This window comes from Bos mutus, chromosome 7, assembly GCF_027580195.1.
Source record: "Bos mutus isolate GX-2022 chromosome 7, NWIPB_WYAK_1.1, whole genome shotgun sequence".
Lineage (NCBI taxonomy): Eukaryota > Metazoa > Chordata > Mammalia > Artiodactyla > Bovidae > Bos > Bos mutus.
In genome coordinates, this window is record NC_091623.1 from 417,684 (window position 1) to 445,087 (window position 27,404).

Sequence of the window (27,404 nt, forward strand, 5' to 3'; positions counted from 1 at the left end):
TGTAGCTCCACTGGCCAAGACTGTGGTTTCTGTATAGATCAGATGCTCACAAGGAGAACTCCCCTGCATTTTGGACACAGATACTGTCAACCTCAAACTGGGAGAATCTACATAAATGGTCCATATTTAAGGCTTACTCCCCACATGTTATTTGTGATGGGGTCTTTGACCTCCACATGTATGTAGGAAATGCCTATGACTAATTTTCAGATACATGCTCTTTGACCTTGAGATTTGAAGTCACTGTAAATTCTTCCCCTCCCACTAACATGGCATGACACCTTACCTCCTCCTCCCCACAGTCACACTCTTCCCCATCTTCCAGGTACCCATTTCCGCATCTCCGGCCTCCATACAGCGTCCTGGTGTCTGGCATGTTGGAGAGACACATCCCCCCGCCTGACTGCAGATACCTGTCCAGCTCCCTCCTGTTGCATCTGTTGAACACTCTGGGAAAGGGGTGCCTGGGAGGAGAGCCAGGGCGGAATCAGCTGGGGGGTCTGAGCATCAAGCTGGCGCCCATGAGTCTGATTCCAGCTGGATCCAGACCCCCACAGGCCCATGCACATACATTCTGCCCCCTGAGAACATCACCTGTACATTAACTTTCTATGAACTAAGAAATATTAACCACCACATAATGGTTTTTTTTCCCCTTTCTCTCCATGGAGGATTTATTTGAGAATCCGAAGCAATGATTTCAGCCCTTTCCATGAAGGAGTTGCAATAAATAAAGGATAACTAGTATGTTACAATAGGTCTCTTGAGCCTTAGAGCGGAATAAAATTCCAGCCAACCCAAACTTTTCCTGAAGCTGATATTAGATGGAGATTTTCTTAGAACAGAAGACCAGGCCAAAAAAGGCCAAGTTATGGGTTTAATTTCTTTGTTGGGCCAGTGATCTGATCTCTGTTCTAACGATGCAGGCAGCGCTCCAAACTCAACGGCCCAACTCACAAACACATGGTCTGTATCGCAAGAGTGTGAAAGGCCCTACATCCCGCTATTGGGGAAAAGAATCAGAAGTCATGCACTCCTTGGTGACAGGTAGGTACCATGATCTGGGTGTACAGAGGAAGAGTTATCCTGATCCCAATTACCTAAACCAAGTACAGGTTAGACACCGGAGGATTTCCTTCAGTTGTCAGGAATGTCACAAAAAGCTTGTCACTAAAAATTGTTAAATTACTAAATTGTCTGAACAGTTTAAAACAAATTGTAGTAATTAACATAACTCTCTCAACCACCTGTCTATGAATAAGATTTTTAGATTGAGAGAGAAAGAGGTGGACTTAACAGCGAGCTTGAACCTTGTTCAAACAGCAGAGATTTGAGCACGAACCATGGAGCTGTCTGTCTCTTTCATATCAACATCATCCTTTGTGTGACACTTTTTCCACGAAGTGAGCAGAAGACACTGGAACACCAAGCAAGCTGCATCTCCTCTCAGAGACACAGCAACACCACTCCCTGAGCAGCATGAGCCGGCCCTAGTGGCTTTCCGTAGGAGGAACACAAGCTCCCACCATGATGCCTTCTGAAGAGTGACTCAGTTCCCTGAAGAACCTGCTGCTCTCTGCTGTGTGAGTCCAGACACTGACTCTAAGTCCTCTGAAGCAACTTCAGAGTTCTCTTTAAAAGGCTCTGGTTTAAAGACCCCTCAGAACTACAGTGAGATGGAGCTGCCTTGTCCCCATTCCTTGTGGTAAATGCAGCCTGCAAAACCCCTGAGGAGTCACTGTGGGGTGTGGGGTTGCTGTCCTTCTTTCTCCTTGTTCTGGAGGCAACATCAGTGCTTCCAGGGCTAGGTGTGACAGCCCTAATCACACTTCCTTCACATGAAGGGATGAAGGGTTGTGACTGTTATAAATGGGTTCTCAGCCAAAAATTCATGAAGTGGAAAAGACACATATGGTCAGACCAATTTTACAGCTGAAGACCACCAAGGCAGAAATTAAGTGAATCTCAAGTTTCATCAGCTTCCCTGGTGGCTTAGTGGTAAAGAATCTGCCTGCCAATGCAGGAGATGCAGGTTCCATCCCAAGGTTGGGAAGACCCCCTTGGAGAAGGAAATGGCAACCCACTCCAGAATTCTTGTCTGGGAAATGCCATGGACAGAGAAGACTGGTGGGCTACAGTCCATGGGGTTACAAAGAGTTGGACTAAACAATAACAACAGGTTCTACCACACCAAAGTTTCTGCTAGAAACCTGTGCTGCTTCCAACATTTGTTTTCTTGGTCTTCTTCCCCTTCTCTCTTCAAGGCCCGTGTCAGAAGTATAACAGAGGCTCCCTGGGCCCGGAGCAACACTTGGTCTGCACTGGCCTCTCGCGCTCTGCCCTCTTCCCCATCCTCAGCTTCCCGCTTGACTCACCCGGTGGCAGCAGCCATGATGCACCCACCGTCAGCCGCGCTGGCTGAGCAACAATCCGCGGAATCGTGGCTCATGCCGAAGTTGTGACCCATTTCGTGGGCCATGGTGGCAGCCACGCCGATGGCATTCTCAGAGTGGTCCTGCTCGGGGAGAGAGTTCAGGTCAAAGACAGCTCCCCTCTGCAGCCCTGCCTTTTCCTTAGCCAAGCTCTCCACTGATAACACAACTGCTGGGCATACAGGCTCAGGGACTAAAGTCCATGATCTTAAGTACCCTGCAGCATCTGTCAGTAAGCACAGGTCGACAGAGAGGTTGGCAGATAAATGCCCAGTAGCCTCCTTGCTGTCTACTTTACAGGCCAGAAACGAATAGCACAAACATTCTCACAAACTCAGAGAGAACTTCAAAAGAAGGCAATGATTTCCTAACTGTGACTTTGAGACAGGCTCTTGCTCCATAAAGATACACAGAACCCAAGGCTTGAAACAAAATCATTTTTATCTCTGTATCTTATAATTTGTCAGCCCTGGTCTGGACCATATAAGAGATGTAGTGATGTATGATTCATGTAATTGCTTCAGGGTTCTCCTGAGTTTGAGAACTGGGAATAAATGACAGTAAACGAAAATTCATCCCTTAGTACCTCCACCTCTTAGAACTTAATACCTTCATTTAAAAAAAACTTCCCTTCTTTATGTCCAACCTTTTTTCCTATAATACTTCCTACACAATATTTTTTTTTAATTTTATTTTATTTTTAAACTTTACAATATTGTGTTAGTTTTGCCAAATGAATCCGCCACAGGTATACATTTAGAAGATGGCCTCCTATTTTGTAAGGCAATTTTCCACTTTCTGCAGCATTAATAATGGTTTGAGACTCACCATGTTGACTCCTCCAGACTGGTACACGGAGCACATGGCCATGAGGGGAGCCAGGCCAATGGTGGTGCCATGAAAGGACATGCCCCTGCGGGAAGGAAGGAGAGGTGACTAGGGTAGGGGCTGAGGGGGCTGCTCCCATGTGCCCAGAAGCCATCATGGCCTTCCTTGGCCCTACTGACAGTCCCAGATCATTCCCAAGGGGAGAGGTCCTGCTACTCTAAGCCAACGCAACAATTCCCAGGTCACCACACCTCTCAATTCTTCTCACCTATTCTCCCACCGCTCTAGACAAACAGAAAAAGAAAGCAAAAGGTCACTTCTTCCCACAGTACGGCCATAATCCCATCCCCTGGAAGGAAATGGGCAGGGCTTGCAAAGCTGCATCCCATTCCTGCTACAGAGGAAAAGGTCAGAGGGTGGGGATGAGGGAAGGGTGGCACAGGTTCTACTGCTGAAGTGAATCATGCCCACTTCCGCCAGCTGTCAAGGTCCCCCACCATATCCCTGGCTCTGTGGTATGTGTATGGCAGGGGAGCAGGGGGGGGGGTGCGGGGGCAGTCAGGGCAGCAGCTGTGGGAGCTGATGTTTCATTCCTGAGTCACTCTGGGGCCAAGGAAACAGATGTGTCCCATCGGGATAGAGTGCAGCTGGGTGCGAGGATGAGCTGTTTCTGCCTTTGTTTTGCGACTGTGACCCTAATCTGCCAACAGCCAGCTACATTCCCCTAGTTTAATACACTCTTTTCTCAGCTGTCTGCATCCAGCACAGGGGCAAAGGAATGAATAAAATATCGGTGTTTTCGTGCATGCCACAAACCATGAAATTTATTTAAAGGATCTACATGGAAATTTATTACATCATGCTTTCATATCTTTGTGTTTGCCTTCTTATATAGTCCATGACATCTCAGAGAGCCAAGACTATCTTATTTATTTTGGGATCATGAGAACTTAGCTTAGAATCAGACACACAGCGGGTGCTTAACACATGTTCGCTGAATTCAATGCAGATTTATCTTTAGAGAAATAATCTGCAAAAAAAAAATACATGCAAATCTCTAGGAAGCCCTATTGATTGTCTGATAAACTTAGACATGGCACTGAGGAAGTTATACTGGAAACTGGATTCTAGGTCTTGCCCAAAGCAGGACACCAGACTTTCAAAGATCATCAAGAAGCAAGAACTCAGGCTTTTAGTAGAGCTATTTCCTTGGTCTCTTTTAAAGTGTAAACAAAGGTTTAAATGATTGTTGTTTCAGAGATATTTAGGGAACAGGAAAAAATGGCTTTATTATGTATGTGCTTTTTGTTGTAACTTCCTCAGAATACCTTTGGAAGTCAGCACTAATAAATACCAGATTGTCATCATGGGGGACTGTCACAGGCTGCCATGACCCCCATCAGTTTCTGTTCTTTTCTTTCTGGGATTGAACAAACTCCAACACAACCACTCTCTCACCCCATGTCTCTCCCCTCAAACACACTATTCCTGCATCATCTGCCACTTGACTACCTCGCAGTTGGCCCTGAGACCCTGGGAATGACATGAAGGACAAGCTGAGGAGGCCCCTCTTCTGGGCCTGCATGGGGAGATCAACTCCTGCACTAGAACAAAGCACCATGAAGATCAGGGTGAGCCCCTTAGAAAGTCTGTTTCAAAGCAGCCACGACGAACAGTCAGTCACTTCCCAAATACACATCCAGTTGATTCAGAGACTCAGCTAAATATGTCTAAGGCACTAATTTTCTAATTTGGGTTGTAAACACTTCTTGGAATTGTTATGACTCGGGCTTTTTAGTATTTTCCTGAATATACTGGGCACAGAGCACATGCCTGAGGAATATTTGGGTACTGGAACGGAGAGTCAGGATAGCTTAGTCCAGCCAACTGTCAACACTGGGGAGAAAGGACAGACAGCACACGCGCTGGGAGCAGGGGCTTGGCAGCCAAGGGCAAGGCAACACACATGGAAAAGGCTATTTACGTGATTAACTGCGCGTTGTCATGGTTCTTCCGGGTGAGCAGCTTGCGCCTCCAGCTTAGAAATGACCAGAGGGTAGAGTATGGGTTCTCTGAAACTTCACACATGTTCCCATGAGTCCACACTTCCAAGCCCACGAGGGCAATCCGGATATTCAAGGATCGGTAAAACTGAAAACACACACGGAAAAGTCACAGCGTCATCTGTCGGCACCACGCGAGAGTATGAACCCCTTCCCAGCCCAAGTGCGCGGAGCTCAGATTCCAGATTCCTCTTCTCTACCTGCCTCCAGGGGAGGAGGGGACAGGTGTTGCTCTTCAGATTTCTCAGAAGGGAGACAGCCTGAGAGAGGCACAACATCCTGAGAGAGGCTCGGCCTCTGGTAGCAGAGCTGGGGTGACTTAGCTGAGAGAAACGAAGACTGAGACAGGACACAGAGTTGCTTTCAGACATGCACAGGGCTCTTAGTGGAGAAAGGACCAGTGCTATTACACATGAGCCTAAAGTGGGGCTCAGTTAATAGGCAGAACAGACAGGAAGATACATTTCATTTTAAAATAGGAAGAAACTTTCAAAGCTGGTCAAGAGCTAAGCCTCACTGTCATCTGTAACAAGTACCTACCCTTGGCTCATGTGTCTGGTACAATCACCACACCCAATTCCTTTCATGGGCCTTATTTTTATATACATCTAAAAACTTTCCTTGTATATGAATATTTAAAACAACTTTATTAAGGCATAATTTATACATCATAGAATCCACCCATTTTAAGGGTAATATTTTTTAGTAAATTTACCAAGTTGTAAAGTGATCAGATCAGATCAGTCGCTCAGTCGTGTCCGACTCTTTGCGACCCCATGAATCGCAGCACGCCAGGCCTCCCTGTCCATCACCAACTCCCAGAGTTCACTCAGACTCACGTCCATCGAGTCAGTGATGCTATCCAGCCATCTCATCCTCCTCTTGTCCCCTTCTCCTCCTGCCCCCAATCCCTCCCAGCATCAGAGTCTTTTCCAATGAGTCAACTCTTGGCATGAGATAGTCAAAGTACTGGAGTTTCAGCTTTAGCATCATTCCTTCCAAAGAAATCCCAGGGCTGATCTCCTTCAGAATGGACTGCTGGATCTCCTTGCAGTCCAAGGGACTCTCAAGAGTCTTCTTCAACACCACAATTCAAAAGCATCAATTCTTTGGTGCTCAGCCTTCTTCACAGTCCAACTCTCACATCCATACATGACCACAGGAAAAACCATAGCCTTGACTAGACGAAACTTTGTTGGCAAAGTAATGTCTCTGCTTTTGAATATGCTATCTAGGTTGGTCATAACTTCTCTTCCAAGGAGTAAGCGTCTTTTAATTTCATGGCTGCAGTCACCATCTATAGTGATTTTGGAGCCCAGAAAAATAAAAGTCTGACACTATTTCCACTGTTTTCCATTTATTTCCCATGAAGTGATAGGACTGGATGCCGTGATCTTCGTTTTCTGAAAGTTGAGCTTTAAACCAACTTTTTCACTCTCCACTTTCACTTTCATCAAGAGGCTTTTTAGTTCCTCTTCACTTTCTGCCATAAGGGTGATGTCATCTGCATATCTGAGGTTATTGATATTTCTCCTGGCAATCTTGATTCCAGCTTGTGCTTCTTCCAGTCCAGCGTTTCTCATGATGTACTCTGCACATAAGTTAAATAAACAGGGTGACAATATACAGCCTTGACGAACTCCTTTTCCTATTTGGAACCAGTCTGTTGTTCCATGTCCAGTTCTAACTGTTGCTTCCTGACCTGCATACAAATTTCTCAAGAGGCAGATCAGGTGGTCTGGTAGTCCCATCTCTTTCAGAATTGTCTACAGTTTATTGTGATCCACACAGGCAAAGGCTTTGGCATAGTCAATAAAGCAGAAATAGATGCTTTTCTGGAACTCTCTTGCTTTTTCCATGATCCAGTGGATGTTGGCAATTTGATCTCTGCCTCTTCTGCCTTTTCTAAAACCAGCTTGAACATCAGGAAGTTCACGGTTCACATATTGCTGAAGCCTGGCTTGGAGAATTTCGAGCATTACTTTACTAGCGTGTGAGATGAGTGCAATTGTGTGGTAGTTTGAGCATTCTTTGGTATTGCCTTTCTTTGGGACTGGAATGAAAACCGACCTTTTCCAGTCCTGTGGCCACTGCTGAGTTTTCCAAATTTGCTGGCACATTGAGTGCAGCACTTTCACAGCATCATCTTTCAGAATTTGGAATAGTTCAACTGGAATTCCATCACCTCCACTAGCTTTGTTCGTAATGATGCTTTCTAAGGCCCACTTGACTTCACATTCCAGGATGTCTGGCTTTAAGGTCAGTGATCACACCATCGTGATTATCTGGGTCGTGAAGATCTTTTTTGTACAGTTCTTCTGTGTATTCTTAATTTTAGAGTATTTTCATCATACCAACAAGAAACCTTATGTCCATTACTATCATTGCCCATTTTCACCCCTAGACAGGGGTAATCACTAATCTACTTTCTATCTCCACAGATTTACCTTTTCTGGATATAGTCTACAAATGGAATTATATAATACGTGGTCCTGTGTGTCTTCTTTCATTTAGCATGTTCTGAGTCTCGTCCATCTTGCTGTCTATATCATTCTGCCACTTCTTTTTTCTTGCTGACCAGTATTCCATGCTGTGGATATACCAAATTGTATATGACTTTACTGAAAGATGTCTCCCACTCATTTTGGAAGTAAATGGGTATAAATGATAATATATACACAGAGATGTGCTTACTTTCGAAATTTCCTTCCCCATCACGGGAAGTTCTCAGGTTTTGTAAAGGATACCACAAACAGGTTGTAAGCATGAGGCTGTAAACGTCCCAGATAATCCTCATGATTTTGCGCAATCCAGAGATCCTGAAATTCTATAAATGAGACCTGATTCTTGGGCTCCTTAAGGCTAGAGCTACATCTAACCTTTATTACACGCTATCTTTCATCTCACACACACGTAGTAGGAAGAAGGTTTACTTTAAAGCTAAGTACTAGAAGGCGTAGATACCAGAAATTCCCTGACTGGCCAAGCCCTAGAGAATACTGAGGCAGCAACTTAAAAAAAAAGTCATCATGGGGACTTTCCTGGTGGCTCAGTGGTTAATGCAAGGGGGCACGGGTTCAATCCCTGGTCAGCGAACTAAGATGCTGCATGCCTCATGCTTTGGCCTAAAAAAAAAGTCATCACAGCTAAATCTAGGTCATGTAAGCAGGAGATGTCATCGCAATCCAAAAGTGGCAGGTACAGCCCCTGGTAAAAATAACAATCATAGCACCAATGTTTATCAAGCACTTTCTACATATTAAAGACTGAGGCTTAGAGAAGTTCAGTAACTTGCTGAATTCTCAGCAGGAAGCTGGCAGAGTTGGGATGAAGACTTGGATTATTAGACCCCAGAGTCTACCCATCCAGGGAATCAACTTGCCCCCAGGAAATTGTGGTGTAAATGGTCTCCAGATTCAGCAAAATATCAGTTGATTTCAATGGAAATTGTGATTTTCCTGTTTTGTGCCAGGTCAATCATTCCAGAAAATGAAGGGTTTGGATTCCAATTCAAACTTGCTTCACTAGGGAGCTTTTCAAGGACTTGACTTGGCTTTTTCATAGGGAAGGAAAAACATTCTAGACTGGGTCCATGATTCGGCAAATGAGTGCAGTGCATTCCAGTTTTAGTTCCATAACAGTCCAGTTGAAGGAGCTGGGTCAGCAAGCCTGAGAGAAATGGGCTTGCCTGCCCTCACCCCAGCCAGGGGTGACTAACCTCAGCTGCAGATGAGAGAACCAAGGCTGCTTCACAGAACAAACCAGCAGGCAAGGTTGGGGACTTCCAACAAGGATGGGGCTGGCTAGCGCCTCTCTTCTCCTTCCACTTTTCACTAGCACCCCCAGTTCTAACACCCAGACCAGCTGCAGAGTCCACAAAGGAAACCCAGCCAAGTCTCCCACCTGCAGTGTCTCCAGAACAATAGACATCATGTGGGTGATAACAGGGTCTACCCCGGGAAACAGCTTTTCTTATTTTCCCAGATGCTGAGTGTTCGGGCTGTGGGATCATTTCGATGTTATTGTTGAGGAGTTGAAGGCTAGAGAGAGGACTGGAGTGGGTCCCTGGAGTCCTCCCTTCCAGGAAATGCCAGTGTTGTGTTTAACTTTCACCTGTCAATGACCAGCATTCCAGAGTCATCTGAAGCAAAAATAGAGGGCATAGACCCTCCCATCCAATGACTCAAGAACACTACCAAATTTGCTTGTAAATCCCTAAAAATATTGAAGTTCTCTTGCTTATCCTCCAATATTTAAAAAAAATGATTCCCCCTTCAGACTTGGGATCTATGAATCCCTAGCAGACCAAGAGTTAAGCTTCAGAGATTTTCTGAGTGCCCTGAGACTGTATAATAAATGTGATCAGATTCTCACAGAGACCTGCAATACCAGATGATTAAAATCTACTTTTAAAAACTATTTACTACTTGCCTATCAAGAGGTCACTGCCATTCTAGGTTACCTCTTCTACTTCGTTTTGCATTCTTTCATATAAACAAAGTATTTCCAAGTCCCAGACCAGCCTATTCTGGTCAAGTTAAAGAATTTGGGTATTTCCTAAGAGCATGTTTTAAAAGAGCCTGACCTAGGAAAGTTAACCCTCTGCTCAGCCTTTCTAAGAGACAAAACCAAATAATTTTAGAACCGTTTAACAGGCGGAGATGACACAGATTGACCCCAAGCAATCCACTCTTCAACTTTAAGGCAGGGGTGAGGGTGAGGGTGTCAGAGGACAGTGCTCTGGGTCCTCAGCCCTATCTTCAGCTTTTTCCTTGGACTTTTATATTAGACATTGGAAAAAGCAGTCCACTGGAAAAACACAAATAATTGAAAGCTATTGGTTTAAATCAACCCTATTTTGTAAATTAAAAAACAAAACCGCAACCCAAACAAGACAAGTTACTTGGCTAGGTCCATGCAGCTGATGACTTGTGAGCACCGAGGCCCTGCAGCATCGCTACTGCCTCCTGGAAGCTGACAGGGCAGCTGCTTCAGGAAGAGGCAGGTCAGCTCCTGTGGGCAGCTCCACTAAGGTGCTGGCACCCTTCCCACAAGTACACACCTGGTCTCACCTTATCAACGTAATTGGCGATCTCCATAAGCTTGTGTTTGGTGGCATCTTGGTCCAGTCCATTCTTCTGAAACTAAATCGGGCAAGCAGAAGTAGATGAGAACCCAGAATCCTTCCCAGGACCCCCCATGTATCCCATTACTTGTCTGTGAATTCCTTCACTTTCTCCCATCTTCTGTGAGCAGTCATTTCCTTAGGACTATCTCCCTGACACAGTGTCAGCTCGGTGAAGGCAGAACTTGAGTCACATCCATCCTGGTATCTCCAGCTAACAGTTCAGTGTCAGGCACACAGTAGGCATGCAGTAGCTGTGTAGTGAACTGAACTGTCTTCCTCCAGCCTGTGAGGTCGACCCTGTTCTCCTGTCCCCCTAATTACAAGGCCTTCTGCAAACTCCCACTGGGGCTTAGAAGAGGGACCAATCCAGTCCTTGCCACAGTCATCACCCCAACACGAAGCCCCCATCACAGAGATCACCCAAGGTCTCCAGGCAGGTAATCAGTCAGCATGGTCAAACTGTTGCTGAACACCCCCAGTGTGCAAGGCACTGCACGTGGTGCTGGGCAGGACACAAAGTATGAGGTCCTGGCCCTAACCTTGAAGGAGCTTCAGTTAGAACACAGAGGGGATCAGAAATAACAACGAAGGCAGATTTTGTATTTAAGGAGTATGACATTGAAATGGGCTGAGAAAACCTGCACAGAAATAACTGCAACAAGAGGCCATGTGAATGACACAAAATGACTGCTAGCAATGAGGATCATAAGATCCTGGCAAACAGGCTTAATCTGGTGCATCACTCAGATCAACTGGAAGTGCCTTCCATATCAAGAAGGATTCTGAGGCTGCAAGGGGCTCAGCAGGAAAGAGTGCTGTGCTCGATCAGAAATGTCTGCCACGGGTACCAGGAGGAGCACATTTCCACAGGTAGCCTCACATTCATCATAACTGCTTCAAAAGGATATATCATATTCAGCTGCAATGATGAAGGAATGCTTCATGGCATAAAGGTAAGATTTGCCACAACTGCAGCCTAAATTTGAAAAGAATAGATATGTCCCACACACTACCGTGGTAACACAGAATTACTGTGTTACCATCTGAATTACTCTGGATATACATGAATATATGTTACTTCAAACCTTCATATCCTTCCTCCACAAAATCCCACAAGAATATTCAAGAACAAAAAGAACAGACACCCTGGGGTATTTGTCTGGATAGGGGTGTGTCTCAGCCTCGATACAGGGAGAAACCCGATTCCTTTTCTCCCACTGCTTTGGGACCCTCCTGGGCCTCCTCCATCAGAATGGCAACCAACTCATTTTCATCACTGCTTTTTACACAGTTAAATTCCATGTAAGACTCTGGGACTCAGACCTTTCCAAGGTTTCAATCCTGAAGCTTCTCTTTACTGAATCACTGCATTTTTAAACTGGTCTCACTGCACAGCAAGTGCTGCAGCATTTAGTGAATACTCATTAGAACATCAGAGGCAGACTTCATTGTCTTTCAAATATATTAATCCTATCTTCAAACAGCTACCTGATAATACCACCACAGTTTAAGGAAAGTATCATGCTGTCCTGAAGAGCTTCAGGCAGGAGTCAGTCAACTTTTTTTTTTAAATGGCTAGGTTGTTAATATTGTAGGCTTTGCAGTCATACTGTCTCTACCAGAAGTACTCAAATTGGCCATTCTAGCTCAAAAGTAATCATGGACAATACATGCATGGATGTGTTTAAGAAAATATTTATAAAACCCTGGAGTGGGCTGGATCTGGCCATGGGCTATAGCTCACAGACCTCTGATGTAAAGAAAACAGTGCCTCCCCTTTACACTTTCTGGGTGGACACAGACACTACCACACAGTGCATCAGCTGGTCTTTAGCTCGCCCACGTCCTGTCTGTGTCTTGAAAGTCCTTGCACATCTGTTCTCACAGCTACCCTGTCTCCTCCTACAACATCCCATCTTGCTCTTCCCCTGCCTAGGTCTCCCGCTTTACCTAAGGAATGAATAAGCCACCCCAGGGAACTTCCCTGACAGTTCAGTGGTTAAAACTCTGGGCTTCCAAAGCAAGGGGAGCAAATTCGATACCTGGTCGGGGAACTAAGATCCAACATGCTGTACTGCGTAGTCAAAAATAAAACAAAAAGCTTTACAAAAAAGTACCTGCTCTACCTTTCTAAAAACAAAAAAGCAAAAGACAAACCACTCCAAGTGCTCCAAACTAGGCCCAGGGAACTGCTGCTGCTGCTGCTGCTGCTAAGTCACTTCAGTCGTGTCCGACTCTGTGCAACCCCATAGACGGCAGCCCACCAGGCTCCCCGGTCCCTGGGATTCTCCAGGCAAGAACACTGGAGTGGGTTGCCATTTCCTTCTCCAATGCGTGAAAGTGAAAAGTGAAAGTGAAGTCGCTCAGTCGTGTCCGACTCTTCTCAACCCCATGGACGGCAGCCTACCAGGCTCCTCCACCCATGGGATTTTCCAGGCAAGAGTACTGGGGTGGGGTGCCATTGTCTTCTCCAGCCCGGGAGCTGCTTGATCATTTTTTCTGCTGAAAACCCTCTCTCCAGGCAGTAACGCCATCCTTGTCTCTACTCCTGATGCCAAGTTCAGAGCCCAGGAGAAGCCTGGCCTGTCTCAGCACCAGGTTATAAATCACAGATAAGGTAGCCCGCCCCGTCCCTGTCTTTCCGTCCTTTCAGATTAATTCATTGTCAGGAATACATTGCTGCCTGTGGAGGATATAAGGCCACTTGGAGAGGGAGTGGGGGAAGAGGAGGTGACGGGGGCAGGGATTTGTGAGCCTGTGGGCCCAGCCTGGGCTCTCATATCCTCCATCCACCCTTGTCGTAAATCAGCCAAAGCCGGGACCTGGGAAGTTAGCACAGAGCCTATCCACCATCCACAGAGTGGCAAGAATCATGGCCTGTGGCAACACCTGCGAGGCTCCTGGTGGAGGCACTGTCTTCTAGAACAGGAGACAGTTCTCCAGGGCACCACAGTCCTGAAGGCACCCAGAGCCGACACTTTTCCTCCAGGGATTTTGCTGTGACTCTGGAGGTCAGGAGACTAAAGACCCCAATCCCTAACTGGCCCTCACTTATCCAGCTTCTAGACTCACACCCACTGAAATCTTAAAACCCGGCACCAAGAGTCCTCTGGGGAGACTGCAGGGCCAAAGGGCAGCCTCACCACACCTTTGCTTTAGAGCAGCTGTGTTTCTACACTCTTAATTATCCAGGTCCCAGGAGCTGTCACCTGAACAAAGATTCTGTGGCTCAAAAAAGAAAGGATATTGCTGGTCCAGTGGCTAAGATGCTGTGTTTCCACTGCAGGGGGCACAAGTTTGATTTCTGACTGGGGAACTAAGATCCCACATGCCACACAGCATGGCCAAAAAATAGGGGGAAAAAAAAATGGCTCGAGACCACCATATTAGATGACCTTAGGTGTAAGAGGGTCCTCACCCCTGCTTCAGCTTGGAGAAGTCTGTGGACTTTTATATTAGACATTGGAAAAGGAAGTCCCACCAGGAAAACAAAAATAATCAAAAGCTACTGATTTAAATCAACCCTAGAGGAGCTTAGGTTTAAACCAGCAACCCTCCCACTAGGGCAGGTCTGTGAGTCAGGGGCCAGGGCCGTTAGCCCCTCCCAGACTGCATAGCTGCGGCTTTCAAATCACCTTTGGCTTTTGTTCCCCAAGTCACTCCCCCAACCTGTACACACAGCAGTCTTTGGAAATGAAAACAGAAGGGAAAAAAAGAAAGAAAAAAAAAAGGCTGCTGGAACAACCAATAACAACATCAATTAAAAAGCAAAACTCCTCTCAAAGCAGAACAAGATGTTCCCTCGGTCTGGAGGGCCCAGCACCTCCTTCTCTGCCCAGTAAACTCCCAGACACTGAAGGGCCACCTCCTGCTGCCTCCAAAACTGGAAGGCAGCTCCCCAAGCATGAAGCCAAATATTCTCCCCAACCCCATACAGCCCCCAGGACCTGTGCTGTTGGACTAACCACCTGAGAATAAGCCTCTGGGGAGCTGGTCAGGAGCCCAACTTGTAACAGGAGGTAAACCAGCAGGGCATAACTTCTGAAAGAATGACATAGCCCAGGGACACAACACAAACCGATTAGAATCAAATGGGGCCAAAATGGCAGACAAGACTAGACCTTAATCGACAAGTGAAATGACATACCAAGAGGTGACGTGACAGTTCCACCATTAAAAGACCAAGGAATGGGCGGTGGCCCACATCCTGGAAATTTCCACCCCCTCCCAAAAACAGTTGGAATAATCCTCCCACTCATTAGCATATGAAACTACCCAGCCTATAAAAACTAACCACACCAAATTTCACGGAGGCATTCGCACTCTGTGATGGCCCACACTGTGTCTGTAGAGTGTGCTTCTCTCTGCATCTGAATAAAACCACTTCTTACTTATCACTTTCTCTCTCACTGAGTTCTTTCTGTGATGAGACATCAAGAACCTGAGCTTCACTGGGTCCTGAAACCAGGTACTGTGGGTTTTGGTTGGGTTTGAGTCCCAAGCAGGGCTCTGGCTTGGTTCGAGTTCCAGCCATGTGGGTTTAAGTCCCAAACTGGATTTTGTCTGGGTTCAAGTCCCAGTCTGAGGTAAACGGGTTCAATCTGGATGGAGTGTGACAGACAGGAGTTTGATGAACGCTGTCAAAGGGAGGCTCAGGTGAGGTGCAACATTAGAACTAGGGAGCGATCAGTTCACCTCACCTTCTGCGCCTGAAAGATATGTCAGTTATGTGGTTGAGCTACTACATAGACTGAGAATGAGGTAAAATACGGCTAACTTAGGCGAACCTGAGGTCTGACCACGCTCTTTAGGAGTCAGCTTCTGCTGGGAGCCGGCATATTGCATATTGCATATTGAGTGCAGCACTTTCCACAGCATCATCTTTCAGGATCTGGAATAGCTCAACTGGAATTCTATCACTGCCGGGAGCCAGTGTGAGGAGCTCCACCCATGACAAAGGTCATGAGGAAGGAGGCTCGGCATACGCAAAGGCGGGATCGAGCCTCAGGAGTCCCCCTGGAAATTCTCGAGCATCTACCCCCAAAACCAGAGTCTGCCTACTTTCTGGTTTGTGCTTTCACCTACACCTCTGACTTTACAGGGGGCTGTCCCCCACTACCTCTCTCTGAAAAAAGAGTTAGCTTACAGCTCCAGTTAATAATTCCTGGGTGTGACAGTGTTTCAACCTACAAACTCCTTTGGAAGTCCTCTAGCCTGCCTGAATAGGTTTTTTCCGGCCACATGTGATTGTTCAGAGCCTCCCAACTGTGAGAGGCAGGAGATGTTCTAAACTGTCTAAACACAGATACCCTTGAGTAGTTAAAAGACTGATTAGAAATTGTATTGGTGAAGGGTTTTTCACTTGTTGGGCCAATGTTTGCTGCTAAGTCTCCATAGCCCTTACCTACTGTGTCCTTGGCAGTGTATTGATTGATATAATGGGTGTATAGAAATGTAAGTAGTAGCCTCAGTGTTTGTAACCTTGGACCCTTGAGTTAATTCTTTTCTTGATTGAGCCCACCTCACCTTTGCCCTATAGGAATGCAACTTTATCCAGTGCTTTTTAGAGGATGGCGCCTGACTTTAGAATAATCACCTTTAGAGAAAAATAAGTTTCTTAAAATGTTAACAGGCCTCCTGGCCAGAAGATGATGTAAATCACGTAAAGTTTTGCATATGATAAGTTTGAAAGCCTGGCTTCGATTAGGATCAGGAACTGCTGTCCTTGCATGACTCTACCCCTCCCCCCATTATCCTCTATGCACAACTTAAGGTATAAAACTACTTTGGAAAATAAAGTACGCCCCGTTTTTTGTTCACCGAAATTTGGTCTCCCCATGTCTTTCTTTCTTTCACCTTCTAGCTGAATTTTTCCTCTGAGGTGGGGAAGCTCGTCAAGCCTACTAATTTTGCCTGGGCTTCTAAGATCTGACCGGGGAGGCCTTAGTGTCTCCTCTCCTTCGGGAGAACAGGAGAACGCCTGCGGCCTTCGTAGGTGACGTAAATTCCCTGCTTTGGAATTTTATTCAGCCTCTTTTCTTCACTGAATTTCTTCGCTGAGCTATCCTTATTTCACCACTCTTTATATCCTTAATTAACATTTAATTAAGCAATTGTTTCCTGATCCTCGCCGATGCTGTCCCTGCTTCGAATTCCCTGGACCCACCGGGGCTGGACCCCAGCAAGCTTCAACACCACCACCTCAGGAAGGTTTCCCCCAGTTCCCAAGACCACACTGGGTCCCATTATCTGTGCTCTAATCCTCTCCAATGAACAGTCATCACACTTGGAACTAGAGAGTTTTTGTGCTGCTCCTGTAAACTCTGCCATGTGGGGGGCAGGTCTGTATCTCCAGGATCTAAGCACTGTGCTTGACACATAACAGAGAATCAAGAAATCAATGACTAAATGAAATGAAAGAGTGAGGGAAATGAGTGTTTATTAAATTTTAGAAGCCAAGGCACATGAGAACCTAACTTGAAGAATATGGAATTAAAGGCCAAACAGCTACTCCTTTACGTCAGTAATTTTCAAACTTGCCTGTGCACCAGGATCACACAGAGGCTTGTTAAAACATGGATTGTTAGACCCCAGCCCCACATCTGGGGATTCAGAACATCTGGGTGCAGCCCCCGAATCTGTATGGTCACAAGTTTCTGGGTGCTGCTCACGCTGCTGGGCTAGGGACCACATTTAGGGAACTCCAGCTTAGGTACTCATTTGGCACCAACATGATTATAAAAATCGACCACACATTGGCAGGAAATTGTATTCAATCAGATAAATATACTCCTTATCTTTGCAAAAAAAAAAAAATTTTTTTTTTAAATTTCTATAGTGAATTCATGGACTCCCAAAGAGTAAGCACAAAAACCTAAGGATCTCCCAGATCTGGTCCAAGAGTGTTAATCCAAATAACAGTCTTTGTCCTGATTTTCTGATTAATGTATTGAGCTTGAACAGACTTCTTGATTTTTTCCCCAACTATGTTTAAAATAGCAAAAAGAGCCTTTGGTCAGATTTAAGGTCAAAATTACATGGCAAACTGAAAAAAGATGCATTTTTTTCATCATTTCCCCCATTCAGCATTTTGGCACTTCAGCATTTCCCCAAAGCAGTTTGAAGGCTGGAATGGAAGTGATTAAGAAAGTGATTTTTCTGCTAAACCCCACTCCCCCTCCTTACCTCTGCATAATCAGCCACAAGGTAAAGCTCCACATACTTCATGGAGTGTAAATCTTCCCTTTTCATCTAAGGAAGAGACATAAGCACATCAGAGCTATGGAAATGGTGGACCTGGCCTCATTTTAAAACACTGCTCAGAAGCGGTGGAGTTAATAAGCAGTGAACCTCATTACCAGGTTGCAGAGACAACTCAGCTATGATCGTCTCACCATCACCCTCACTACACCCTCTGCCCGCCATCTTGGTTATCACTGGAGTCTGCTCTGGGACACCGGGTCCAGCTTTTTAGTCTCCAAAAATAATGAGCTGGCTGTCCAGTGCAGACAGAACAGAGGCCAGCATACTGTGAGGGAACATGCTGACAATCAAATTCCCAAAAATATTTAAACCACGTACCTCTATTTTTGGTATAAATAAATACAAGCATTTTGTGCATGTGCTTAAGTGGCTATTTCAAAAAGGGAGGCATATACTTTTTTTCTCACATTTTAAAGTTTCTGAAATCAGCACCTTAGAGTATTTTAAATGAAGTAATGTTTCCCCCAAAGCAGTTATTCTATCAAATACAAGGGTTTCTCACACTCAAGAATGACTTAGACTAAAAGGAAAATGCTGGGACTTCCTTGGTGGTCCAGTGGTTAAGACTCCACGCTTCCAATGCAGGGGGCACAGGTTCAATCCCTGGTCAGGGAACTAAGATCCCACATGCTATGTGGTGCAGCCAAAAAATTATTTTTAAATAAACAAAAGGAAAAAGCTATTGCCTCCTTCTTAGCCATCTCCATTCAATTTAGAAATATTTCTGGATCCATGGAAAGGGTGCTCAGAAGGGATTATCTCCCGGCTGACTCTTGTACTGAGAAACTCACCCTGCGAGGTCGCTTCTTGGTCTGGTTTGAAAACTGAGGGACCCAGTCCCTGGCGGTGGGCTTGAATCCACAGTTCCCGAGAGGCAGCTTGAGATGTTCGGATCTGTAAATACGGTGGTGGCTCTCGCTGTCAGGAAGGGGCTCGATGATATAGCTGAGGTTACTGCTCACTATAATCAGTCCTCTGTCAACAAGAGAATTGGAATCTCTGGTCAAATACTATGGTCCTGGAAAAGCCCCTTGTTTTCCCCATATGCAAAATGGCACAGCTGGTTTTGATCAGTGCTTGTTAATCTTATTATGGGGTCATGCACTCCCTGGTGAGAATCTGATGCAAACTCGGACCTCCTCTCCAGAGAAACGTACGTGGACATGAGATATGGTGCACAGTTTCAGGGTGTGAAAGCCTATCATGGAGAAACTCGAAGGTTCTAAAAGGGCTGGAACAGGGACAGTTAAGACTTGTAAAGGATGGTAGGGCTAGAATTCCAAAAAGCCTCCCAATCCCAAACATGGCATACAGCAAATCACAGGTCAGAACTTTACAGGCTGAGAAAGAGACGGTATGTTGAGAACAGGAAGAGTGCTGGTCTAGGGGAGAGGAGACCCAAGTTCTAATCTTAGCTCCAATATTAAATTGCCAAATGCTCTTCAACAAACTTCTTCAATCACTCTGTGCCTCAGTTTCCCCAGATGCAAATGTCAATGTTAATTTTCTAACTTCACAGGACTCCTGGGACGATTAAATGGAAAGACAAGTATCTTTGTTTTTGGAAGCCAAAGCTAGAGTTGTCAGCTACCAGCCCCAGTTTCCCTGGATCAGCAACGCAGCTCTGTGGTGAGGTGGTGGCCACAACCAAGCATATATGACTACTTTTTCCTCTGGGTTACATATGCTAACTTTGGACTCTGAATAAAGATGTACATTTGTTCATTATATTCTTTCACTCATTGAGTCCTTACTCTGTGTTAGATGTACTCTAGACACAATCCTTGTCCTTGAGTAACTCACATTCCACTGGGGGACAGACAGACATTCATTCCACAAATGCTTCCTGTTATGTGTCAGGCATTGTGCTAGTTGCTAAGGATGGAGTAGTAAACAGGACAGATAAGATGCCTGCCCTCATGGAGCTTAGAGTCTGAACTAAGAGCATATAACAGTGGAGAAGACAATGGCACCCCACTCCAGTACTCTTGCCAGGACGGAGGAGCCTGGTGGGCTGCAGTCCATGGGGTCACGAAGAGTCGGACACGACTGAGCAACTTCACTTTCACTTTTCACTTTCATGCCTTGGAGAAGGAAGTGGCAACCCACCCCAGTGTTCTTGCCTGGAAAATCCCAAGGACGGCGGAGCCTGGTGGGCTGCTGTCTATGGGGTCGCACAGAGTTGGACACGACTGAAGCGACTTAGCAGCAGCAGCAGCAGCAGCATGTAACAGAGAAGACAAAAAGCTTTCCCCACCCTTAACCCTGATGGATTGGACACAGCTGCATGGAATGCTGCATCATTGAGGCTTCTGGGCCCTTTATTTGGATTCGGTGAGAAAGAGTGCCATGACTTATTATCAATCACTATCACCAATATCAATGGAAGGGACAGCAGAGGCCCATGTAGCAGGTATCTACCATCCTTGACACTACAAGATGAAGAGTGTGACCAGGGCCCTGGGGAAGGAATATCCCAGCCATGAATCCCAGGAGTCCCATAGCATTTTGTGTGCTCCAAAACCTCAGGCTCTATCCACCCAGAAATCTCAGAAGGTAAAGGACCTGGCAGGACCTCTTTTAGGCTGTCTCAGCTTCCATCCCCACCCTGGACCCCTCCAGATCCCCGCCCAGGTTTTGCCCTTTGGGAAGAGCCTGCGAGGCTCTCGAGAGACAGTGCCAGGTCCTAGTCAGCAGCAGCCCTTCCTGGAATCCATCCCTGGTTGACCTCGTTCTAGTGCCAGGGAGCCTGACGACTTTCCGGCTGCCTCGCCCAGGCTGACACAGCAATCCCGAGCCAGCCCCCAGCGGGGCACCTAAGGTGCTCCCTGAGCAGCTGGGGGTGGGGATGGAGCAAAGACCAAGGGTCACATCCGCTCCTGGGTCCAGACGGGAAAGGGCAGAGGGCAGAGCTGCTGTGGGCATCCTGTTCCCAAGCTATCTGCTCATCTCGGCTGACCAAGGCCCCTCCCGACCCCTGAGTTTCCCCCAAAGGCTGCAAACATTGGAAGCAAAGGGCCTGACCACAAACCAGGTGACGGCTTTGTCTGCATTCTGCTGTGGCTATGGAAATAACTCAGTGGGTGGAAAGTCCCAGTGTAGCTGACAGGGCATCGCCTGAACAAGCCTCTAAGCCAAATAGGACAGAGACCACACAGGATTCTGGTGCAGAGTGAGCAGCAATCGTGGCTATAAATCATTGAGTCTGCTATCGACCATGCACTGTGCTAAGTGTTTTACTATTCATACAAACTTCTATGATTCTTACAAATATTATCCTCATTTTACAAATGAGAAAACTACGGCTCAGAGAGGTTAATTAACTGACCAAAGTCACACAGACCAGAAGAACCTAAGCAGCCTGGTTCTATGTCCTGGGATCTTAACCATGACCTCACACTGCCTCTGTCACAACAGCCCTGTAGAGTGGCTATCAGTGACAAAAATCAGCAACTCTCCTCTGAGGTGTGATTGGCCATCACCCAACTCGCTTGTCTGAAGTAAGACACCAGCTGGGAGAGGCATTGTCTACTTTTCCTTTTTAGACACCATTTTGGGGAGAGTTAATTATGTGCCAGGCTTCCCAGAGTAAAGAGTCTGGAGTAAAGAGTCCCCCTGCCAATGCAGGCGCTGCAGATTCGATTATCGGATTGGGAAGATACCCTCGAGAGGGAAATGGCTACCCACTCCAGTATTCTTGCCTGGAGAATTTCATGGACAGAGGAGCCAGGAAGGCTCTACAGTCCATGGGGTCACAAAGAGTCAGACACAAAGGAGTGACTTAGCACACAATTATATGCCAAGGGCTCTGCGTACAATTGTTCTTATTTCATTCCCACATTAATGCTATAAAGCACCATCATGGCTCCCATTTTATAGATAAGGAAACTGAGCCTCAGGGAGATTAATTAACAAACTCTCACAGGCATAGTGTGGCCAAAAATTTAAGGTCTGGCAGAGTCTAGACCCTACGCCCTTAACCTATGTGCTATCTGCCTCTACCAGTGAGTTCCAAACCTATGAGTCAGAGATAACAGGATAACAGCTCCCAGAGCTATCCATTAGAATATTCTACAGAATGTATTAAAAATGTCTATGTCCTAGAGACTGTCACACAGAGTGAAATAAGTCAGAAAGAGAAAAACAAATATTGTATATTACCACATATACGTGGAATCTAGAAAAAATGGTACAGATGACCCTATTTGCAAAGCAGAAATAGAGACACAGACATAGAGAACAAACATATGGACACCACGAGGGGAAAGGGGACGATGGGATAAATTGGGAGACTGGGATTGACACACAATTATATACAATATATAAAACAGGGATCTAATGAGAACCTACTGTGCAGCACAGGGGGAGTGGGAGCAGGGGAGGCCTGTGTCCAGGCCCAGTCTAGGAAATGCAGATTCTGCAGTCTGAGAATCTGCACTGTGAGCAAGCCCCAAGCAATCCCCTGCACAGTCACACTCAGCAGCTCTGACCTGGAGCCCAGGCTCTGGAGGGGCCCGTCTTTTCACAGAGCTCCAGGCAATCCTATTCCAGGGAGTGGGCAGAATACCACTGGAGAAACACAAGCTCAGAGTGACCCTGAGGGTCCTTGAGCAATAGGACTCTATGGCTGCTCTCTGCCCCTCCTTCATGCGGTCCCCCATAACTTGCCTGTGTCACAGCTGCCATCCCCCTACTCCCTAGGGTGGAGAAGAGGCAGGCAGGGGCCCCAGCATGTCACAGGGAAGCCAGCTTTGAGAGTGGGGGGACCTGTGAGAACCTAGTTCCCAGGGGCCTCCCGTCTCACCTCCCCCAAGCCCTGCTAACTGTCCTTCCCTGAGCACTCCCCAGTCATTTCTCCTCCTAAACATCTCTGTTGATATAATTTGTGAAATGTAAGCACTGGCAGAGCTTCGCCTGGGGGTGGGGGTGGGGGCTCTGGAGGGGGACCCAGGAGGCCGGGTGGCCAGGACCTCACACGCAATTCTCCACTCTGCTCTGCATCCTATTCCTCATTGTTGAGAGCTTGATACAAATCAAATTGTACAGAGGAAGCCTGGCAGGGCAGGTCAGGCAGGCAGTGGATTTAACCCCTGAATGACTGCTGGGCTCACCCAAATGCATCCTTCCAGGACCTAGGTTTGAGAACAGCTTCTTGGGAATTAGTCCATTCAGAGCTAAACCTAAAGGGGACGCAGCCTACAAGGCCACATCCAGAGCTTCCTTAAGAGGTAAGCACTCCATCACCCTTCTTTCCTTCCCTCAAAATGTACGTGCAAGTGAGAAGGAGGGAGTTTCAAAGGCAGCACTGAGGGGAGCCAAGAAGGCACATGGGTGATGTGATCCCTCCGGGATGGGGGTGGCAAGGCACAAGCGGAGAGCCTGGGCTCGGACAGGGGACATACCTGGTTCAAAGTCTGGCTCTGCTGTGTGCTAGCTGTGGGGCATGGCACTCAACAAGACTGCCCTCTCACAAGGCTGCTATGAAAACTGAAGTCATAGGCAGTGCTTACTAACCATTAGGGTAGTATTTTAAAAGGACAGCTAACAGTCATTGGGCATGTATTACACACCGGACTGGTACAAGGCATCTTATCAGTCGCCATTCAACACATGTGTGCCGTGTGCACCTAATGTGTGCCAGGAACAGTTTTAGGCACTGGGGATGCAGCAGGCTTATAAGAAAAAAAAAAAAAATGCCTGCTCTCAAGGAGGCTGCACTCGTCATCTAGTGTAAACCCACCGATGACGTCACTACTGTTGTTCCCATTTTATAGATGAGAAAACTAATGCGAGAGATCTGAAGCAAGGCATCAGGCTTTAAAGCAAGAACTGCCTGACTCCAGAATCCACACCTGGCACAACCTGCTGCCACCCTGTGAGGGTTTACTCGGTGCCTGACACACAGGTGGCCGCCTTATGGCCAGGTGGGCAGGAAGGCCGGGTGGGCAAAGGGGCAGACAGGCACAGACTGGCTTCTGTCCCAGGCGACCCACCTCCCAAAACTCTGCCTACTCTCCCTGTGGCGCAGAACTTCCGACACTGAAGGATCCTTTTCATGGTCTGGTCTACCCTCCTTTCTCAGACAAGAGGAACAAAAACCCAGAGACACAGGAACGTGCCCAAGGGCCCTGACGCCACCCTCAGCCCCCGACCCAGGACCCACTCCTGCACCATGGGCACCATCTAGAGGGCTGAGTGAGGCTCATAGGCGGCAACAGCCTGGCCAATGTAAAGCCAGAAGGAAATGAAATCCAGCAGGGAGAGAAACACTCAACAGATCACACAGCCGAGAGGTGTGAGGCGAGATCTGAAACTCAGATCTCTTGATTCTGAACTGTGAGCTCCTTCTAAGCCATCACACACACGTTCACACACATCCTCCTGTGCTCACTCTCAGCTTCGTACCCTCCCCCACAGAGTCTGAGTCCAGGGAGCTGGGGTAAGGTACAAGCACAGTGAGTGTGGGCCCCAGAGCACAGAGGACACATCTGCTATAATCTGAGCGATGCATCAAGCAGATGACCACAGATGATCTACTGTGTCTCTGAGAAACTTTACATGTAATTGAACCTGCCAGGCATTAGTACATAAGATACTATGCAACTCTTAAAAGAATGAGTTTGATCTATGTGTGTCTAAAACATAATGTTAAATTGAGGGGGGGAAAACTGACAGAATGGTATGTACAGGGTAATCTCATTTGGATTAAAGAAATCATATATCTCATGATTTAGAGAAGGCAATGGCACCCCACTCCAGTACTCTTGCCTGGAAAATCCCATGGATGGAGGAGCCTGGTAGGCTGCAGTCCATGAGGTCACTAAGAGTCAGACACGACTGAGCGGCTTCACTTTCACTTTTCTGCATTGGAGAAGGAAATGGCAACCCACTCCAGTGTTCTTGCCTGGAGAATCCCAGGGACGGGTGAGCCTGGCAGGAGGCGGTCTATGGGGTCACACACAGTCAGACACGACTGAAGCGACTTAGCATACGCGATTGTGTATTTCAATTATGTATACCAGTCCAACTCTTGCCTGGAGAATCCCATGGATGGAGGAGCCTGGTGGGCTACAGTCCATGGGGTCGCAAAGAGTCGGACACGACTGAGCAACTGCACTTTGCACTACACTATACCCCTCTGACAGTGATTACAGATGGGAAATGAGGTTGACTGAAAGGGCAGGACAGGATAAAGAATTTTCACTTTGTTTAGTTTTACGCTCTTTGTGTTAACTGAATGTTTAACACACCCATTAGCTATATAATGATCATTTTTAATGAGTATTTTCTTGACAAATAGACTGATCATTCAGGTTAAAAAAATGTTTTTACTGCAATCAATACCTCTCCTGCTGACAGACAGACAGTGAGCGGGGTAAGCTGGGGACACACACGTGGGCACACACACAAGCACACACAGTGTCTACCACATCCCACAGGTTCAGCCAAGGACATCTCAGCCCAGTAATGCCTGGATTTCCTCACAAATAATCACTGCTCCTAACATTTCTACTTTGTGTGAATCTGCAAAGCATTTGTGCACACAAGATGCTTTGCAGGACATTTAGAAGATGAGTCCTTCATAGAAGACAGGCGTGGGGACTGTGAATACTATGCTGTTATCAGTCACTAAGTCATGTCTGACTCTTTGCAATTCCATGGATTGTAGCCCACCAGGCTCCTCTGTCCACGGAATTCTCTAGGCAAGAATACTAGAGTGGGTTGCCGTGCCCTTCTCCAGTGGATACTAAACATCCCTAAGAAATGATGTGCCACATCTTTTCTTTGGTGTAGTTTGTAAGTATCCACAGCTGCCACTCAAATCTCAAAGGGGTCAGTGGCCTAAACAAGATTACAAAGCATTATATATCACATATCCATGTTCCTTTTTGGAAGGAGTATTTCTAAAAGGAAACACAAGCAAGTGGTTAATAATGACTACCTCTGGGGAGAGGGATTCAGGAAACAGGAAGAGACCTTTTCCACTGTACATTCTTGTATTATTTGAATTTATTTTTACTATGATCCTGTATTACTTCTTCAGTTAAATTAGACTAAAGAACTGCTTGGGGGAGAAGAGGGGACCCAGCAACAGCCTAGAAACTCAGCTGAATTCCTCTGGATTTGGATCATCACCCTGAGGATCCTACTTGGTATAAATCCTACCTACTTTCTCCAAATCACAAAGTGCTTGTTTCCAGGAGAGAAGCACAATTGCTATGGAGATTTTCCATTGCAGCATCCCTTTATGAGCCTTGGTGGGGGGACAACGTGAGGGCTACATGGGTTTGAAGCCTGCTGCTGCTGCAGCTGCTCCTTCTCCAGAGTCTGAATTGAGCCATCTGGCTTGCGTTTCCAGCTCTTAAATCAGTCAGGCCCACAGACACCCTTGGTTTCTGAATGTGTATAGCGAGAAGGCTGGGAAAATAAGGTGGGTGGACCCCACCAGAGGTAAGCGTGCAAAACAGAAACACATGGATGGCTCACTCGGTTCTCCCCTGTCAGCACGGCTGTGGGAGTGATTTATAAGAGTCTGGGCCAAGTTCCCACTGCTGCAGACCAAGAGGACAGAGGAAGAGGCAGAGAGAAGTGAGTCGCACCTGCATGTTCCCTTTCGTCCTCCTTGGGACAGACGTTGTTTACTTGCAGGCTGCAGGTGGCGGTGGCTGGGCCTGTAAACACCACTGGGAGTTGGCTGGGCTCAATCAGGTCACTTGAGCAGGGGATTTGGGGCCACTGTTATGGCCTCCCAGCCAAAGCTTGTTTCCTGCCTAATTCCCTCCGGCCAACTCAGCCTGAAGCCTTACAGAAGAGACATGGCTTGATTTATAAACAAACACGTGGGATCAGCAGCATGATGGGCCTCACATTGGCATGTAAGCCTGGGTTAGTCTCAGAATGGCTTCACTGTGGCAAGATGATAATAATCCTGTCTTCATGCTTTAGCACTTAGCATTCTCCACCATGCCTATCATCCATGCCCACTTTACAGACAAGAGACTGAGGGCTCAGGAAATTACTTTTATATGCCTGCCTTCCCTCCACCTGTGTAGGGCACTGGCAGAGAACAGACAGCCGATATTAACTTGCTGAATGAAAGGAGTAATTAATGTCCATCGATGGATGAACAGATAAAAAAAGCTGTGGTATATATATTCAATGCAATATTACTCAGCCATAAAAAAGAACAAAATAATGCTATTTGCAGCAACAAGGATGGACCTACAGACTGCCATAACGAGTGAAGTAAGTCAAAGATAAATATTATGATATCACTTACATAAGGAATTGAAAAAAAAAGTGGTACAAATGAACTCATTTACAAAACAGAAACAGAGTCCCAGATGCAGAAAACAAACTTATGGTTACCAATGGGGAAAAGTGGGGGAAGGGATAAATTGAGAGATTGGGATTGACATATATGCACTACTGTATTTAAAATAGATGACTAATAAGTACCTACTGCACAGCACAGGGAACTCTACTCAATACTCCCTAGTAATCTATATCGGAAAAGAAACTAAAAGAGAGTGGATATGTGGATATGTAAAACTGATTCACTTTACTGTGTAGCAGAAACTAACCCAAAACACTGTAAATCAACTATGCTCCAATAAAAATTAATTTAAAAAAAGAAACAATTATTGAATCAAGAGAGAGGAAGGGTACACGTAGAAACACCTCCTTCGG

General features: G+C 46.4%; 1 protein-coding gene across 2 annotated transcripts in view; it reads right to left on the reverse strand.

Annotated features, from left to right (window-relative positions):
* Positions 1-27,404, reverse strand: part of ADAM19 (ADAM metallopeptidase domain 19) — an 89,225-nt gene that overhangs the window by 19,520 nt on the left and 42,301 nt on the right. For both annotated transcript variants that reach the window (XM_070373009.1, XM_070373010.1), the window contains exons 6-12: positions 18,506-18,689; positions 17,637-17,702; positions 10,396-10,467; positions 5,245-5,411; positions 3,261-3,345; positions 2,376-2,515; positions 287-464 (exon numbers count right to left, since the gene is read on the reverse strand). In XM_070373009.1, coding sequence (XP_070229110.1) covers positions 287-464; positions 2,376-2,515; positions 3,261-3,345; positions 5,245-5,411; positions 10,396-10,467; positions 17,637-17,702; positions 18,506-18,689 — 892 coding nt within the window. The remainder of the gene's footprint in view (positions 1-286; positions 465-2,375; positions 2,516-3,260; positions 3,346-5,244; positions 5,412-10,395; positions 10,468-17,636; positions 17,703-18,505; positions 18,690-27,404) is intronic.